Source organism: Aspergillus wentii, assembly GCF_001890725.1.
Source record: "Aspergillus wentii DTO 134E9 unplaced genomic scaffold ASPWEscaffold_4, whole genome shotgun sequence".
Lineage (NCBI taxonomy): Eukaryota > Fungi > Ascomycota > Eurotiomycetes > Eurotiales > Aspergillaceae > Aspergillus > Aspergillus wentii.
Genome location: NW_024467835.1, coordinates 2,955,239 through 2,973,126, shown reverse-complemented (window position 1 = coordinate 2,973,126; position 17,888 = coordinate 2,955,239). Strand labels below are relative to the sequence as shown.

At 44.5% G+C, this 17,888-nt stretch overlaps 4 protein-coding genes across 4 annotated transcripts; 1 reads left to right on the top strand and 3 right to left on the bottom strand.

Moving 5' to 3' along the window:
- Nucleotides 1–1,094: 1,094 nt before the first annotated feature.
- On the bottom strand, nucleotides 1,095–4,775 carry ASPWEDRAFT_134166 (lipase ROG1 family protein). Its single transcript, XM_040829313.1, has 3 exons — nucleotides 4,380–4,775; nucleotides 3,394–4,290; nucleotides 1,095–3,317 (listed from the first exon to the last, which is right to left on the bottom strand). Exons 1-3 carry the CDS (start codon nucleotides 4,556–4,558, stop codon nucleotides 1,178–1,180), a joined length of 3,216 nt encoding a protein of 1,071 aa, XP_040689425.1. The 5' UTR covers nucleotides 4,559–4,775; the 3' UTR covers nucleotides 1,095–1,177.
- Nucleotides 4,776–4,939: 164 nt separating this feature from the next.
- ASPWEDRAFT_155913 (diacylglycerol/lipid kinase family protein) lies at nucleotides 4,940–6,793 on the bottom strand. The gene is made up of 2 exons (XM_040829691.1): nucleotides 6,575–6,793; nucleotides 4,940–6,507 (listed from the first exon to the last, which is right to left on the bottom strand). The coding sequence occupies exon 2, from the start codon at nucleotides 6,498–6,500 to the stop codon at nucleotides 5,127–5,129; it is 1,374 nt and encodes a 457-aa protein (XP_040689424.1). The 5' UTR covers nucleotides 6,501–6,507; nucleotides 6,575–6,793; the 3' UTR covers nucleotides 4,940–5,126.
- A 123-nt stretch (nucleotides 6,794–6,916) lies between these two features.
- On the bottom strand, nucleotides 6,917–11,788 carry ASPWEDRAFT_40985 (inositol polyphosphate kinase VIP1). Its single transcript, XM_040835440.1, has 4 exons — nucleotides 11,705–11,788; nucleotides 8,889–11,567; nucleotides 7,492–8,833; nucleotides 6,917–7,441 (listed from the first exon to the last, which is right to left on the bottom strand). The coding sequence occupies exons 2-4, from the start codon at nucleotides 11,311–11,313 to the stop codon at nucleotides 7,357–7,359; spliced, it is 3,852 nt and encodes a 1,283-aa protein (XP_040689423.1). The 5' UTR covers nucleotides 11,314–11,567; nucleotides 11,705–11,788; the 3' UTR covers nucleotides 6,917–7,356.
- A 2,236-nt stretch (nucleotides 11,789–14,024) lies between these two features.
- ASPWEDRAFT_40984 (rRNA-processing protein UTP21) lies at nucleotides 14,025–17,619 on the top strand. The gene is made up of 5 exons (XM_040835439.1): nucleotides 14,025–14,271; nucleotides 14,332–15,822; nucleotides 15,905–16,138; nucleotides 16,199–16,837; nucleotides 16,886–17,619. The coding sequence occupies exons 1-5, from the start codon at nucleotides 14,149–14,151 to the stop codon at nucleotides 17,471–17,473; spliced, it is 3,075 nt and encodes a 1,024-aa protein (XP_040689422.1). The 5' UTR covers nucleotides 14,025–14,148; the 3' UTR covers nucleotides 17,474–17,619.
- The last annotated feature ends 269 nt before the right edge of the window (nucleotides 17,620–17,888 follow it).

The window sequence follows — 17,888 nt, the reverse complement described above, 5'->3', positions numbered from 1 at the left end:
AAGTTATCAATCCAGGAAAAGGTACTCTCACTATGATATTAGAGGAATTTACCTAATAATTGCTGCACCTTCAAGCAAGACTCCAGCAGCTAGAATTACCTGCAGCCAGTGAACATGTATGTGGTAGTATTCTGTGGAAGAATATGATAACTTCCTCTAGATATTCTCTTCAAATTAATCTCCCTACAAAAAAGAGGCTTTAAAGGCTTTTATAATAACTTCTATAAAACTTGGTGTGTGTGACCACTAGTTTACATAGCCTAGGTACCTTTTGATCTTGCTCTTAAGGCTAGGTAAATCATCGCCATTAATTTCCTTGTGGTTAGTAGGACTACTCCAAAGAATACCGGCCAGTTTATCAGTGAAATAGTAATAAAATCTTGTACCTAAATAAGCCAACCTAAAGAATCAGACAGGCCCTTGTGATAGAATATGGCTACTGCCAAGGAGTTTAATATCTAATAAATTAAAAGACAGGTTTCTACGCAGTGAGAAAGTTCTCCAGTTTATAATTTTATGCATTCATGTCATTTTAATACATAGCTTATTTTATTTCACGCCTAACTCATGGGGGAAAGTTATAACTCATCTTGTCTACTAACTGATGCTCTTACGATCTTTTTGTACTCTGCCATCCACAGTCAAGGGCATTTCTAAATCACAACCAAGCTTCCACCTAAAGGGAATACCGTCGAACCAATATATGACTTTGAAAAAAGGCCCTTATCAGAAGTCGCATGTAAAAGTTGGGAGGTTAATTAAAAATTAAAAATTAAAAATTAAAATAAAAATAAATCCGTGAAGCAGAAGATGCTGGTGGTGTACTGGTTCATTTAGTTATAGTGCAGGGGTTACTGCACTCTCCTTATACACTGTTACAGCTAGTATCCTTAACTTATATTAGGAATGAAGGTGGATGCTAGCTACCTAGACTATTTTTTGAAAAAAGTATAGGGGTTATCTAGTAATCATTCTTGACCTTAGGTAGTTGGTTTTAGAACAAGTCTTAGCAGAAGGAAGTGTCTGTCAGGGTGTCTCCAAATTTGTGATAAGGGAGAGTAAGATCAAATCTTCTGATTACAGTTGAATATTATATATATATATATATATGCAGATAGCATTTACCTATTCCATGGGGAGCTTCCTCCCCCCCCCTCCCCCAAAACGGACCATCTGTTTATTGATTTCTTATCCTTATCATAAGATTATCAAAACCACCTTCACCCTCTCCGAACTCCGATTCACCGTCATCATCATCATCATCAAAACCATGATCACACCACCTGGCTGAGTCGCCCCCTGAGACTATCGATACATCCGATTCCATATCAACCCCCAAAGGATTTTGGGTCACTTCTTCGACTGGAACTGCTGCCACCCTCTCCTTGTGGGAACGCGAAAGGTTTTCGGTAATACAAAATCCTCTCTGGTCAGTAGTCTCTTGAATTTCACTTGTGGCATTATGACACGATACTTGGGGGTCTGTCTGACCTTCAACATCGCCAGAACCAGTAGTTCTAATCTTAGACGACTTAGCTTTTTCTGTGTTTCGTCTAACAAACTCATCGGGTTGATCCACGGAAGTATGTCCAAAGTGTGTGTCAACGAGATGCTCGACTACAGGCCAACCATATGCGTTTGTGAACATCCGTCTCACAATAATATTGTTATGCGCATCAGGCTCGAGGCGAACAAGTACTTTACGCCATGACAAATTTCGATGGTAAGCCCTCGCGATTTTTTCCTCAACTTTCAGTCCGCTCTCAGACTCGCCGCTTGGGGGTAGATGCATCGGAGGATTCTTGCTTTGTGACGGCCCAAATGTTAAAGCCCGTCGCTTGAACGGTAGCGGGGGAGGTATGTCCTCCGGGTGATATATCCGGTCATGGAAAATAGTTCGAGGCCTTGAGGCAGGATCAACAATGAAGTCAATGGGTGGAAGAGGAGGCATAAGAAGATCACTGGCTGACTCGAACAATGTGGTCTTTGGCGGGGTATGAACTCCACCCTCATCGTATGAATTGTCGCGAACCAATGCTTCCCGGGGATGCGATCTAGAAGGCAATGGTGCTTCAATAGATCCGTCTGACACACAAAGAGTCTGGCTGCGCTTGTAAATCTTCGTTTGTTTATGCCCAGGTGAAGATTTGGTTTCTTTCGGCCGGAATATAGAGAAAAAGCTGCTCAACGGGCCCAGAGGCGAAGATTGTGCCGGAACTTCCTTCGAGCTTAACTCTGTTATGTTGCCTGTTTCTGACTGGTGAGGTTGCTTCAGGAACTGGCTGGGTTTGGGAGTGGGTGGTGCGTCGGTTGGGATTATGTTGCTAGGGGTTTCACTTTGCCATGGGGTTACTGTCACAGTAGTCTTGTTTGCATAATCACTTTCTTCATTAGTATCACCCAATGTTACCTCAGCACCGGGGCGAGTGGCCTGTGGAGATTTCGAGTTTGCCCCTGTTAATTCTGCCCAGCCCCATTCAGCCATTGTTCCCATGATACCATTCCCCCTCCTTGCCTTTTCAACCCGATCTAGACCTTTCCAATCGAGAAAAAGCAAACATGAAGTGCGTAAAGGGACTATTCCATCATTGACCACATTAGAGTAAATGGTACGGTGCTTGAACTTGACGAGCACTTCATGTGCAGGGCCACATGGCAGAATTCTGAGCAAAGGTTTAGAACCAGGATCTGTATGTGCTTGTGGTTTTATGGTATGGCCCTTGCCTCCAATTATAGCCCCCCAGCCACTTCTCATCCTCGGCGCAGTCCAACTCAGGCCTAGATCTTGACCTGTCCGACCGACAAGCCCTAAATCCAAGGCAAACCGAACATACACCGGATTCTCATTGCTGAGACCAAGGAAAGGCGTTGCTAGGGCTATGAAGTTGATGGGTTTGATCATTTCGAAGAATTGAGGGGAGTATTTTTGAATGTATGCAATCGCATATGTCTGGACAAGACCACCAAGCGAATGACCAATAAAGCTGATGCTAGCAACTCTGTAAGCATGATCCTGGCCATCTTTGTGGTCCTCATTAGGATTTGTGGCGGTGGGAATGTTGATAGGCTGCTCCGCTGGGCTTTTCCAGGCGGCAAGTGGTCTGGATAGAGATTTTCCTTTCGTGCTCTTAAGGGGGAGATATGGCTGATCCGGGTAAGTCATTAACAAGACGTATTTTGCAAGACGTTTGCCGAGGTATTGTATTCCACGTTCTGTGCGAACAGCGTTTCCAGGGAAACCCCTGACTATAACTTGCTCATCATCAGAGTCAGAATCTGAATTAGCATCGTTTCCTGCTCCATAGTCGTTCGTCCTGCTGAATAGCAGCCTGTTAGATACAATTTGCAAGACATATTTATATAGTTGGGCGATTTGTTGTGATCACCACTTACTCTCGTGAAGAGGTGGATGGGTCCGAGGAAACATGGCGCTTCTTGGAATGCTCTCGGTTCCTTTGCACTTTTTCCTTGGCTTTTTTGGCAGCGGCATCAATACTTTCCTTCAAGTAGAGCATATCTGCCCCAAGGTTGCTGTGTAACCCGTGGGTTAACACAACGAGATGGATTTTTTTCTTCTTGAGCTCGCCATTCTTTGGGATGCTATCGGGTCCACTGAAGCATTCTTCCGGTGATCCGAAAGCTGCTGATACACCATCCTGGGCCCGGTTGGCTTTGGCGGCCTTATTCTCTTCGCTAAAAGATGGAAAAGGGGGTGTGTTCCAAAGACTAACTGTGTCATCTATAAGTAATTTGATAGATTTAGAGTATACTCCTTTGGTGGCAAGCACTTGCTTGCCCTTTGTTTTTGGCGACCGGTGATCATCTAGCTGAGCTGGCCGGGGGAGGCCATTGGCTGTAGCTCCACCAGCAGATAACAATGCTAGTGATCTTTCATCACGACCAACAAGAAGCTCAAATCGGACAGCTGCGGTGCTCGAAAAAATCACTTGGGATACTATTTCGATGACCCAGGTTATACTTTGGCAGCTCTCAGGGTTGACAGGGGTAGGTTCCTTTGGTTGCCGAAGACGTTGGGGTACAGTAATAGTCGAGTTCCAGTTTCCTCCTGCCTTGATGTAAGGTTCAAATTCTGGGGTCCCCTCGGTTTCTTGTTGTTCGTATTTTAGATTCGGATCAAATTTAGAAGGGTAACAAGATGCGTAAAGAGTATATGGGCCATGGAGGTATGCAGCTCGCAACGGAATGGCCGACGTGTTTTTGACCTTTATATATAGCTTTTCTGGAATTGGTTGAATGGGATCGGTTGCTGGGGTGTAAGTTAATGTGTACCTATGTTCAAGGCAAGATATCAGCATCGTTTAGCATATAATAATAGAATGAATAAGAATATCTGGCATAGGATGCATGGAATTACGAACCTAACTACCTCACCGACTCGGACACTTCCGGCTTGATGGAGTAGCAGCATTTCTGCATTCGCGGAATTTGCACACCAACCACTAAGGGAATAGAATGTAAGCTGATTCTCGCTGGTAGGGGGATTGAACCCTCGATCTGGTGTCTGGGAGGTTGAATATGTCCGGGGGGTGATCAACATTGAATCCAAGTGCAGTCATTTCCATTATAAGGTTGGGGTCTAGCTTTTCCCAAGCCTTTGAGTACACAAGCAGGCGGCCGAGAGACACCGCAGCAGCGCATACTGCCTATGTACATAATCATCAAGATCGACAAATGCGGTTCAGGGAGCCAATAAATGTGAAGACTGACTATGGGCTAACTACAAGTAGTTAGTAATAAGTTCATGTCGATAATCAAGAATAATAAATAATACATAGATAGGCATCAAAACCCGTGAACAGCAAAATGTCAGTTTCCATTTAATTGGGGCATCGGCATCCACGGTTAGCGAGATACCCTAATAGTAATACCTTAAGATAGTAATAGCCACCTACCTAACTACTTTATTACTCCGAGTTCTGCTCACTGGCTTGAAATCATCCAGGATTTCATTTCTGTCTCCAAATATAACTATACTATTATAGATACAGGGGAACATAAAATATAAGCTATTGTTTTAAGTACCTGGGTAGGACTGCAACAATTATATAAGACCACTAACACTTCTACCAGTGGAAGCAATGTCGGCCTAGTGACACCCAAAGTTCTCAAGATACACAAGTGATGAGATTTAACAAACGCCGAGGCTCTTTTCGTACTTCCACCCAACCTCCTTGTTCGACGACAATAATCTTGCCATCTACACAAACCCGTCTCCATTTTTCGTCAGCTTCATGGAAATCGATCCTAAGACCCTCTACTTGAGTGTAGGTAACAGCCTTCTCGTGAACATGTTGGCCACCCTGATAGGCCAGGCCCATGAGTCGCATGGCTTCTTCCGGTGGTATCGGGCCGAAGTGAACCAACCTCAACTGGCCATCCAGCGGTATTGATTGGGGTGATATTAAAAAATTGCTTTCAAGGCTTGAAACTAAGACAGCCAACACGTACATATGCTTGCTGTGTTCTATTACCGAAACATAGGGCTTGCCTCTTTGGTCCAATTTGAAAAGAGCTATTTCCCCATTATATTCATGGGTTTCGGCACCACTAGAGGGGAAAAGAAGCTCTTTTGCAGCCATTTTGAATCTGTCAGCCCCGAATTTGCGATATTCCGCCGTGTCGCTATCAGCAACCAACGATGCATGGATACCCCAGCTCACAACAACGGCGCCATAAACCTTTGGAGTGGTGCCTATGGTAGCCCGACCACGGCCCTCATCAGTAGTGTACCGCGCACCAGGTGAAAAATTGGCGGAGAAAGATGGTATAGGCACCGGCTTTCCTTGTAGTAGTGTCGTAAACGCACTTGTCGAATGAGACAACAGCCCGGTTGAATTGGCCATGGCATTTCCTGTGCCTGTCGGTATCAATGCAATGTTTGGTAGAACAAACGCTGTTTCAGCAGAATTATAGAAGACGTCAATGAGGTCAACCAAGCCCCCATCTCCCGAAAGAAGAATGATCGTTTGAGAGACCCCAGCCTTGGCACGAGCAAGAAACGTCAATCGGGCTAGCTCCATTATTGTATGGGTGGATTGTGTTTCGTGAACGTTATAGTCAGTCAATCCAAGGTGGAACAGAAAGGGCTCTAATGCATTTTGGAATATGCTCTTCGCAAGCCCTGTCCCCGAGAGTGTTGATATGACAACATGGATGTCCACCTTTTGGTCCCGACGTGAATTCAGATGATGGGGTAACTCTGTGCACAAATAGCGTGATAGCAGTTTGGACGGTAAAGATGCCACCTGGATACTTTCCAGGCGTGCATGATCCCTTTGGCACTCGGAATCGGTCTGAAGGAATAGCACCCGATATCCTATTTGATTCTGACTTGAGTCGGGTAAAATACAGACTATATCATCGATAGAAATATGCTTTTTTTCTTGCGTATGTAAATCTATGCATTGGAGATGATTCTCGACCATCTTGCAAACAAGGCTGCCCATGTGAATGGAACTGGAATCCAGAGTGTCTGGCATATCTGATCTGATGGCAAGAAACCCCAGAAGTTAGCAAGCAGCTTGAATAAATTTTGGGTGTAGTCTTTCTTTACCTTTATGGTTCATATAAATATTGGCGGTTGGGTTTGTGTCCAGTGCTAAGTAGAGGAAACAGAATTTTATGAATACTTAGTGAGGAAGGGGAGGGTGTGCACTAGGTATGCCTTGTTCTTAATGATTTATTGGATGGCAGAAGGGTGTATTTAATAGGCCCAGTACCTGGTTAGGCTCTTCTAAAGTTAATGATGAGGTGCGGGGGTTCTTTATCTGGGGCTTGTACCCTGTGCTAGATTTATAAATAAACTATAGCATTTAAAATATTGGCGCCTTATCATCTATCTACCTGCTTACACATATCGCAACTATTGAATTGGGCAGCACCTTGCACTATGACACAAAAAAACATGCAAGCCTATGTCACTAAGGTAGGTAGGTACTGTACCAAATTTAAACTATTGCCAGTATTTATAGAGTACCAGTAACGAAGGTATACATGCTAGTAATCAAATGTGCCATACGCTGCTAGGTGCTCTCTGCCTAGGCCAGTTGACAAAGACATATTAGGCACACCGCAATGCGGGCAACCTTAAAGTGATGAACCATTGATACTAGGTTAGGACGCATTTTAGGAGACCATACCCCAATACACAGCTGTAAACTTATCATCCATATTGTTGTGTGCTCTAGACTGAACATGATACTATTTCGCAAGACCAGCAGGTAAGGCCAAGCATAAAATATGTAAAGTGATCTTTTGCGGACAACATGGCTAAAGAGAACCTACCGCCCCTCTCACCCAGTATCCAAGACCGAAACAGGCGGATACTGAAAAGGTCTACGAGATTGGGATACTCTGCTCTGGGTTAGACATATGTTTATCGCTTAGATTCACTGCAATAAAGCTCTTCGGGAGTTTGACACTGCAGAATATCCATTAGCATCTATCCAAGCATCAATTTAGAGTACTTACGTGTCAAACTTTGCTTTCAGTGTTTCGATAACCTCTTTCCAGTCTTGGTGCGCGGTCAAGCTCCTTCTGGGAGCGCAGCCGATTGCATGCCTAGAATCGAGCTGGACATCAAGCGGATCGAACGCATGGCAACCTGGACTAATTGAAATCCGAATAGAGTAGGAATTCGTTGCTGACTCGCTGTCTTTAGCTTCATATAGTTCGAAACAAATTTGAGATAGATAGTCCAACTCAGGGATAGCTCGCCTGGCTATTTTGGTCTGTATTCCACCCTCTAAGATGCAGTTGAGAAGAGTGTAGATATGTGATTCCTTCGTGAAATAGAAGAAAGACTTCGCATCTGACGATGCCTGAACCTCCTCCAAATCCCTGACAATCTCTTGAAGAAGGGGAAGAGACGTCAAAAGTCCGATTTCTAACTTCTCGGTATCTGTTATCCCATACTCCTGGGGCGTCACGTAGTCGAAAAGAACCTTGGCCAATTTGTATAGTTCCCTAAGTTTTGAAAGCCTTCCATCGATCTTGGACTTCGTAGGGCTGGCACCTGGGTATAGCTTGAAATAGTGATCATAAGAGTCATCAAGTGCCCTTAAGTGTGGTATAGATTCAAATGCATGCATCCGCTTCTTGAGCCCAAGTCGCTGTGCGAAAGTCGAATTCTCCATGTGTTCGTCAACCTTATCATGATTGATCCCATCCAGACTGGATCTTTTTTCTACAATTTCATTTCTCGGCGCACTATTCCAGTTATGTGCACTTTTTAGGTCATTGTGTGCATTATCTTCTCCAGGGGGCATGAATACCCATTCCAGGAACTGTCGGTTGTGAAGGGCATCAAACTTCATGCTATCATAAAGCTCCGAGAGTTTACTAGGATCAACCTTTTCTGTATCACAGAATTCGGCAAAAAGCTTCTCCCACCTTTCTTTGAAAAGAACAGGATCCTCACCAGCACACCATCGCCCTTGTATAGACGCTATTGCAGGGTTCTCGGTGTGTGCATTGAGTTTGTTATGAGGGACCGATTCGTCCGCGATTTGAAGTGAGGTAGGCTGTTGTGGGAAGCTGTCAAGTTTCTGAAAATTGTGCCTCATAACATCACGATGAAACTTCATCAGCTCAACAACTGTAGCTAGAACAACTGATGGTTCAGGAATGTTGTCTTTTGGCCATGCAAATTGCGAAGGTGCAGAACCTTCGCGCAGAAGCAGTTTTAATTTCTTCTTGACCTTGTCCATGTGGTCTTTTGCGGCGTTGGAGTCATCAAGAAGATCCTTTCGTACTTGAATAGAATCTTTGGGGAGATCCTTCTGGTCGAGAAAAGAACACGCCCAAATTTGAGCTAGGTTGTTATAAGCAGTTTATTGGGTATGTGATAGGAGCACGATCAAACTTACCACTGGTGCTTACCCTTTGCTCAGAACTGGTAAAAATTCGCACATTGCTTAGTGCTTCTTTGTTCATCAATTTCAAATCATCACGTATATTGAGCCCAAGGTCTTGAGACTGATATCGTGCTGCATGAGTTGGCTCCCCTCCCCATTTGATAACAAGCTGGAGCTTGTCTAGTATAAGATCATTTTCAACGGCAGAAAACCTAGAGAAAGTTGCGCCCGATATAGAATCACTTCGAGTTTGTGACCTGCTAAGTTTATCCTCGTCTGGGACCGCTTCACTATGATTTGGTGATGAAGGCTCTTCGGAAGAAACAGGGGGTGTTGTCGGACCAATTGACGGCGTCTGGCCACGCGTTTCTTCGGGTTTCCGTTTGCGAAACATGGGCTTTATTTGAACCTTTGTACCAGGCCAACTGCCTTTCTTTTCGAGCGATGTGCGCAGCAATTTAAGCTTGTCCATGTCTTCGAGACCATGATCCATTGCAACTTTAACAGCATCTCCAACGCTGGCTAGTGCAGGTTCGCCTTTAATGACCACTTCCTCTTGGTGACCTTTGAGTAGATCGACAAAAGGCTGGCTATGAAACGTAAATTTGAATTTCTGTTTCGGCGTACGGTCTGCATGTCTGATAACTGCTACCATCCCTTTCAGCTTCCACGAATGTTTAGAAGCGGGCGGCGGGGGCGCCCCTTCATTCGGAAAATGCATTGAGAGTACAGGCGACTTTGTATTTGATGGGCTGTACCCACGGGGGGCTGGGAATACATCTCTTGAATTTGAATTGTGACTTGGTCCATGGTCAGTATTCTCGACGCCTGAAGAGGACGCTAGAGATCCAGCATTGGTAGATGAGTCTGATGTTCCATATTCATGGTTTTTATGATTTTGGCCACTCCCATGAAGCCTTGAGGCACTTGGAGATTTGAGCAGAGTCCTGAATGCGTGCCTATGGGAGCCTCTCCTAGAATGGTCTAAATCCGGAGAGGGGGGTTCCGACGGCTCCAGCGTCCCCTCACAATTGAGCTTCTCATTCAGGAACATCTCTCTCAGGATATTAGCGCATCTGTCGTAATAATCATTATTATCCTTGACGAAGCTCCAACCATTGACATCAATAACGTAGCTCTTTTCCCCGACACGAAGCATGTCAAAACCACAGATTCTCTGCCCAAAACCATTCGATATCTTGGAGGCGATTGCTGCCTCCTCTTTGCTCAGTTTTGTGATGTATCTTAACTCCTTGCCATGGGTATTGCGACGGACGAGTCCGTCGACGACCGGAGACTTGCGTGTTTCTGCATGGCAAAAATCTGGTCCGACGGTGTATGCTTTGACATCCTCGGAATTATCCACCCTCAAAAACTGTTCATATAAATAGCTCGTGTCTTTCTCTGTCACTGATCGAGGAATAACAAGATTGCAGTCGTATTCAGAGCTTTTGTTGCCAACCTTTCGGAAAAGTCTCCTGCCACCGCCCCCATATTGTTGATCGTTGGGGAAATAAATATGGATATTATGATCTTCTCCGTTGACTGGTTTTTCAACAAAGGGTTTTCTAAAAACCTTCCCATCGGCAATCAAACACTCTCCATCATCGGACATTGACACGTTCTGGGTTCTGGACACTCCGCCTCCGGTTCCATCTTCAGGGCCCTCGAGTTTAACGCCGGTCAGTTGGTACACGTGTCGAGCAAGTTCGGGCGATTCCAATATCGGTCCGCCATCACGATTAACCTCAAGTCTCTTCGGCGTCGGAACACTCATGTGATCTAGTATTTTCAAGCAAAGCCGTCGGTCCCATAGAACCTTCTGCATTGGTAGATCATTAACACAGAACGGTTTGCGGAGTCTCGCATATGCGATGGCTTTGTCCAATGGAAATCCATCAGAGAAAAAAGCAATTAAAAAATCGCATACAGGCCAATTCTCTACGGCTTCATCGAGAATCACCTTATCGCCGAATACAATCACTTCAAAGTCGCCCTTAGATTGGAGACGTGTCAGAATATTTTGGCTTGGTTTGCTGCGCGCTTTCACATCCAGGGCACAAACACCAATCTTCCCTAACCTTGGCTGGGTGGAATCCACTTCGTTGATAGAGCTAGCAGTCGTACTTGCACTCAATCTCCTAGGTGCTCGACTAGAAGAACGGGTAGAGTGGGAAACACGCCCCGCAGTACGATTATCTGACATTGAATCAGGCTTGGGTGTTTTTGGCTGACTGCCTTGTGGATTTTGGGCGTTTCGGGTTGATGATGCAGAGGCCGCAGGGTCATAAAGCAAGCTGAATGACGACTTGTTTTCTGTATGCCCAGAGAATTCATTTCCTGAGGCAACATTAAGATTCAATTTGCCATCAGCAATATCTTCAGGGGAGCCCGCGTCTGCAATAGGCAAACTGCTATCGTCATTACTATGGCCCATTGTAGGATTATCTCAAAACAGTAACCGAACGGGAATCAGGTCAGATGAGTGCCTGAAGCGGATGCCGTTTCTGGCGAAGGTTTCTTCTCTTTCCTTTTGCGGAGTATTGAAAAGAGCCAGCAGGCTGGTGATGGGTTGGAGGTAGACGGGAATATTGATTTGCTTGGATTCTATGCGAAGTATTACAGCTTTGATGCCAGTATGCACTTGTGATCTCTGGCTATTTGCTGCTCTTTCTTCAATTGGAGGAATCTCTGTAGAGGCATCAGAGTAGTTCACTAACTTCCTGCGGGCCTGGAGTCAGAGTCTGCAATCCTTCATCACCCAGCATCCTATGTATCTTACTTAAAGAAGCTGTACTGAAGGAGCAAAGGAATAAGTAGGCACCTACCTTGTAATTTTGAAGGCTTTGGACAGAGCAAAATCAGCGAATCCCCTTCAAGTTATAAGTAGTGGCCTCCAGATGTTGAAACGTGATTTAATTTTATGCTTCCCCCCTGGGCCCCTGGGTCGTCTCTCCTTTTTTTTTTTTTTTTTTTTTCTCCTCTTTCCTCCCTTCTTGGGGTGTTCTATGGGAGACGGCGGGAAAAAAGACAGAACAATGAAAAAAGTGTAATGAACGAGCAGGGATCTTGCTAGGTATTATGAGTAGGTTGTTAAAGTTGATTTGACATTACTGCTATGCACAGGTATGCAGGTAGGTTATCACTTAGTGGCGGATACAGCCTGCCTTTGGTACTAGGTACCTACTTCCATTAGGTAGGTATTTCTAATACAGAGTACGTATTCTATTAGGGTCATTTTGCAACAGGAAGCCAGAAGTCAGAAATCATCCTTTTTTAGTTAGTATATATTACCATTTTCCCCACCGTGGTCATAAAAAATGAAGTACAATTATTATTATGTATGAATAATTTAATAATCATACTTTATGCTTTCATAGGATAGCTTTAATATTAAATACCATTGGTTGGTTATGTTCACTAAGCCTAAAAGAGGTGACTTCAATGCTTTAGTGACTTCTGGTCATATGAAGTCGTGAGTGCGTAACTACAACCTGAAATCTGAGTGGGTCTGAAGTCATCTTAGGCACACTCTGAAAGTCGGCCAGGCTAGGCTATATAAGGTAAGGTTTCATGGCGCTATACCTAAAAAGAAGACTTCTGACTTCCAACTTCCCATGCTGCAAATTGACCCTATTAGACTTTCACCATCCCTGGTTCATGCTGTTCTACCAATAAGGTATAGTGCCATTTAAAAGAGTAAGCGGTAAAGTAGGAGAACCGGTAATCAGAGAAAGTTATTGTTATCCCCTCGTCTGGTGTTATGCTCATTTTAGCGGCTTGGCATTACAGAATTGCTAAAATCAGTTGGCCGCCTTTGATATAGAAGGCAGAATAAGGGCGGTCATTCTCTGGACAAATGAAAGGTGCCAAGCCATAAAAATACGCTAAAATGAACAAAACACCAGACGAAGGGATAGGTCCAGAATAATGTCTAAAGAGGTTTAGTGTTATGAAACTAAAACGAATTAGGATCCTGCCAGCACTGGTACTAACACCCATCCCAACCTACTATTGTGAAGTCTTTTAATTCTCCATGAGCGCACTTAATTTTCTGCTGGATGAATATCCGTGGGAATTATTAAGTATGGGTAATTGTTATTTGTGGACAGCTTAATATCATACCTAAATAGGGAGGCGGTAGATATGTCAGTAAGCGGTGCTATGCAATCTGTGGCGAAAAATTAAAACACTTTGCAATCACGCCATAGTAGTCTGTTAGGACCAAGATCCAGCTGCTGAAAGTCTACCTTACAAGCCCAGACAGCTGACCTACCTCAGGCTATCACCTGGTACCTAGTACAGTGCCTGGCAATAAGTCCTGACCCGGTTTTACTGCCATTTGATACCGCTCGTGACAACCCAATCAAAGCTCACTATCCTGCCGGCAAAATATCAATGAGATATAATTTGTATTACACAGGCGGCGTTTAAAGGCGGTCAGAAAACGGATCAGGACTTTTTGCCTCCCACTGTACCTAGGAAGATATGGGCCGGAGTATAGAAGCTCAGTAAAACATCCTTAATATTACCATTCTTACCTAGGGCGGATAACCTAGGTAAATACATACAGGTACATAAGGTACCAGCCCAGGTACTATGTACTCTATAGGTATGTTGCGTTACTTAACTAGGTAGACGGGCAGGTAGCCCTGGCTGGTAACCTCTCCTGACCCAATTTAGGTACTGCTATATGAGACATGGAACTCAATTACTAGCCTGCCGGCAGAAACATTACCTAATAAGGTGTGTAATGGCGGTCAGAAATCGGGTCATTGGGCTTTTTGCCTCCCACTTTCCAACATATATCTCGGTAACTAACTACCTACCTTACCTACAGTGAGGTGTAATGTGTTTTCACCCACCTTTTCTGCCCCCCGTGACCGCGTTGGATAAACCAATGATATATCACCGTTCTGCCGGACTAAACTCATCAGCCATTCATCTCAATAGTTCATTAGGCGGTCGGAGAGGCGGTCCGGTATGGGGGGTGGTTTTGAAAACTCATGGCGTCCCACTGTAGTAGCCCCGTGCAGATAGGTAATTTTGTACTCCACGTGGGTACTGCGACGTGACAATACATAATCCCGAGAGCGGTGGAGAACGGAAGAAAAGGGCAAAAAAAAAAAAAAAGCTCATTCAACAATTCTCCGCCTTCAAAATCTAGATCATCATATCAATAAAATTGAGAGCAGCTTTGTTGCAAAACTCCTGGCTGTAAAATTCCCAATTTTTGAGTGGAGTTGTCAGCTATCGAAGAATCGCAGGCAAGATGCCTTCTTATGATGAGGAGACTTTTGATTTACCTCTGGCAAAAAGGCAAAAACGTCTTGTAGATGAGAAGAGTCCAAAGCGACCACAGGCCACCGGGTCCAAAGTCTTCTCCCCTTTTCGAGTATGTTGAGAAAAGCATTCATATGACAGATTTGATTCCCTACTAACTTCATATTGCCAGACCTTAGGCCTAGTATCTTCTACGGCAGTCCCATTTACCTGCGTCCGTTTGGGGAAAGCTACAATACAGATTACAACGTCTGTAGGGCGTTCTTTACAGACTTATGATTTACGACGAGGTCTGAGTTTGATATTCGTCAGCCGGCCCCAGACGCCAGAGATAATCACCGCTACCTACGCATGGCAGGATAAAGTGTTTGCTGCCTGGGGAAACCTCCAACCTGGGACACAAGGGGGCATTTGGGTCTTCAAACGTGGCAAGATAATTGCTTCTCTAGAGACACCGCCAAGTCTTGTTGAACCCATTGAACGATTGCTCGTTTTCGGCACGTGGATTGTCGGCTGCTGCAAAAAGAGCATAGAAGTATGGAAAACTTCATCTTATGAACACTACACTACCTTGATTCCTCAGTGCCCCGGTGAACACATCTACACTGGTCAGATGTGCAATCTGCCAACATATCTTAATAAAATATTTGTTGGGAGATCCGATGGGAGCGTTGACATCTGGAATCTTAGAACCGGGAAATTTCTATATTCAATCCTTCCCGCATCTACAAATCATGGGCCTGTCACTGCTCTTCAACCTACTCCAGTTTTGTCACTCCTGGCAATTGCTCACAAAAATGGTGCACTGTCAATCCAGAATGTTGAAACAGATCAGCTTGTCTTATGCTTGAGAACAGCCTCAACAGAAGCCGCAACGACCACATCGATCGCGTTTCGAAGTGATAACCTAGGCGCGGGCGAGGACGGCAGAAAATCTGGCGTTATGGCAACAGCATGTTTGGACAGCGGCGATATTACAATGTGGGATTTGAACAACGGGGGGCGGGTAGCCGGTATTCTGCGCAAAGCACATAGAGTATCTGAAAATGAAGCAGGATCGGGAATAAACCACATTGAATTCCTGGATGGACAGCCTTTGCTCGTTTCGTCTGGGAAAGACAACTCTCTCAGAACGTGGATCTTCGATGAGACACCTTTTTCCCCGATTCCCAGGCCCCTTCATTCAAGGAGTGGTCACTCTGCTGCAGTCACTGCTCTAGGTTTCTTGCCTGCTTCTTCAGATGGTTCGGAATTCAGTGGAAAATGGTTATTGAGTGCAAGCAAGGATTGCAGTTTATGGGGTTTCAGCTTACGAAAAGATAGCCAGAATACTGAGCTTTCACAAGGGAGTATGGAAAATAAAGCAAAGAAAATGGGTGGTAACACGGGCGGAGGTACAAACATTGGGACACTGAACGATCTAAAGGCGCCAGAGATAACATGCATTGCCTGTTCTCTCAACCGCGATGGAGGAATGGGCATTACGACTTCGGGTTCTATTTGGGCAAATCCAAGATTTACGAATACAGACGCCTCCAATACAACTGGCTGGGAAAGTATAGTAACCGGTCATCGTGGAGATAAATATGCCCGCACCTGGTTTTGGGGTAAGAAGAAGGCCGGCCGCTGGGTGTTTGAAAGCGGCGACGGAACTGATGTAAAGGTATGTTCAGACTTGGGACATCCAGTATCACCCAGCATGGTACATCTTGCTAATATATATATATATATTATTATTTTTTTAGAGTGTGGCCATTTCACAGTGCGGGACGTTCGCTTTCATCGGGTCAGCAGGGGGCAGCATTGATATGTTCAACCTGCAATCTGGCTCACACAGACAGAGCTTTCCCGCTCGCCCACTCAAGCCGTATGATAGGAGGAAAACTGAGGAGGCAAAGCACACGAAAGCAGTTACTGGTTTAATGGTCGATGGGCTGAACCAGACAGTCATCAGTTGTGGACTTGACGGGAAAGTCAAGGTAAGGTTTTCAAACAAATTCTTATCATAGATCGGTGTTGATTTGCTTTCATGACTCTAGTTTTGGGATTTTATCTCTGGGACACTCATCGATGAGCTCAATTGGCATCCAATGGCCGCCATTACTGGACTTCGATACAGTAGCGCGAGCGAGTTGGTCGCCTTCAGTTGCGATGATCTTTCGATTCGTGTCGTTGACATTGAAACGAGAAAGGTTGTCCGAGAGTTCTGGGGATGTGTGGGTCAAGTAAATGACTTCACTTTCTCCAATGACGGCCGGTGGGTTCTTGGTGCTTCCATGGACTCTATTATCCGTGTATGGGATTTGCCAACTGGACACCTCATCGATGTCTTCCATGTTTCTAGCACATGCACCGCATTAGCCATGTCATCAACGGGGGAATTCCTAGCTACCTCCCACGCAGATGGAGTCGGTGTCAATATTTGGACCAACCGGAGCTTATTCATACCTGTGTCGACAAAAAATATGGATGAGAATGACATTCCAAATATTCATACACCTACAATGTCTAGTGAATGTGGAGTGGGACTGATCGATGCTGCATTCTCAGAAGAGCATATGCAGGATGAGGCAGAAGGTCCAGTTCTCTCAACAGAGCAACTGAGTCAAGATATGGTGACATTGAGCATTATCCCCAAAAGTAAATGGCAGACTTTACTTCACTTGGATATGATCAAGGTATTATTACCGTCTTTTCCTTTACATGCGTTTCTAACAGTAAATTAGGAACGCAATAGGCCAAAGGATGCACCAAAAACGCCCAAAAACGCCCCATTCTTTTTACCTTCTCCTTCCGAAGGAGCAAGTGCTCATGAAAACATTGGTATTGAGCCAATAGTTGAGAGTACTGCCGCCGAGCGTTCACGAATCACCAAGATGCAAAATTCAAGCGGTGGGAGTCCTATAGGGTCTCGCTTCACGTGTCTCTTACAATCGGGCTGCCAAACTGGCGACTTCGATCCATTTATCGAATATCTCAAATCGCTGTCCCCAGCAAAGGCTGATCTTGAAATAAGATCCCTGGATCCACGAGTGCAAGAAGGAAGCTCTGAATTGTCTGTTTTCATCGTTGCATTAACAAGCCGCTTACGACTGAAAAAGGATTTTGAGCTTGTTAATGCTTGGATGGCAGTACTATTGAAGATACACGCTGATACTTTGGGGAATTGCTCTGAAGAGAATACAGGTGAACACAATATATTAAGGGATGCTCTTATTATTTGGAGTCAAGAGCAACAGACAGAGAGCAAACGCTTGGCTGGGCTTGTGGGATATTGTCGCGGTGTGGTGGGATTTTTAAGGTCATCACGCTAAAATCCAGCCGGAGCCATCGTAAAGGTTGATTAAGATTAACTGCTGCTTTGTCTACGTAGTTTTATTTACAGATAGGACAACAAACATGCCCCTGTTTTGGTACTTAGTATGGATTATGATATTAAAGTGAAATAAATAGAATCAGCTCTATGATATAAATTTCAAAGTCTGATTCAATGAATATTACAAATCAAGCTGCTTGGTATAATAATAATACTGGTCATAGGGGATCTTTCACTTAGAGTTTCTGCTTTTGCTAACAATGATACTATGCCTTCATTCTGCATCAACATGATTTTAGCTAGTGACTGTGTGTTTTGCAAGTGAAACTTGCTCTTTGGCCATTCTTCTCAAAGGAGAATTGCAATGTGCTAGTTTATTTGATAGACAGCCGTTGTTTTCAAAGTAGGAAGCT

Coding starts and splice junctions, on each gene's coding strand:
- ASPWEDRAFT_40985 (XM_040835440.1), bottom strand. CDS start 11,313: ATGGGCCATAGTAATGACGATAGCAGTTTGCCTATTGCAGACGCGGGC. Junction 8,834..8,888: donor GCAAAGGGTAAGCACCAGTG/GTAAGTTTGATC, acceptor ATAACAACCTAG/CTCAAATTTGGGCGTGTTCT. Junction 7,442..7,491: donor CTGAAAGCAAAGTTTGACAC/GTAAGTACTCTA, acceptor GATATTCTGCAG/TGTCAAACTCCCGAAGAGCT.
- ASPWEDRAFT_134166 (XM_040829313.1), bottom strand. CDS start 4,558: ATGTTGATCACCCCCCGGACATATTCAACCTCCCAGACACCAGATCGA. Junction 4,291..4,379: donor CGAGTCGGTGAGGTAGTTAG/GTTCGTAATTCC, acceptor CCTTGAACATAG/GTACACATTAACTTACACCC. Junction 3,318..3,393: donor CCATCCACCTCTTCACGAGA/GTAAGTGGTGAT, acceptor GCTGCTATTCAG/CAGGACGAACGACTATGGAG.
- ASPWEDRAFT_40984 (XM_040835439.1), top strand. CDS start 14,149: ATGCCTTCTTATGATGAGGAGACTTTTGATTTACCTCTGGCAAAAAGG. Junction 14,272..14,331: donor AAGTCTTCTCCCCTTTTCGA/GTATGTTGAGAA, acceptor TCATATTGCCAG/ACCTTAGGCCTAGTATCTTC. Junction 15,823..15,904: donor GCGACGGAACTGATGTAAAG/GTATGTTCAGAC, acceptor TTATTTTTTTAG/AGTGTGGCCATTTCACAGTG.
- ASPWEDRAFT_155913 (XM_040829691.1), bottom strand. CDS start 6,500: ATGCCAGACACTCTGGATTCCAGTTCCATTCACATGGGCAGCCTTGTT.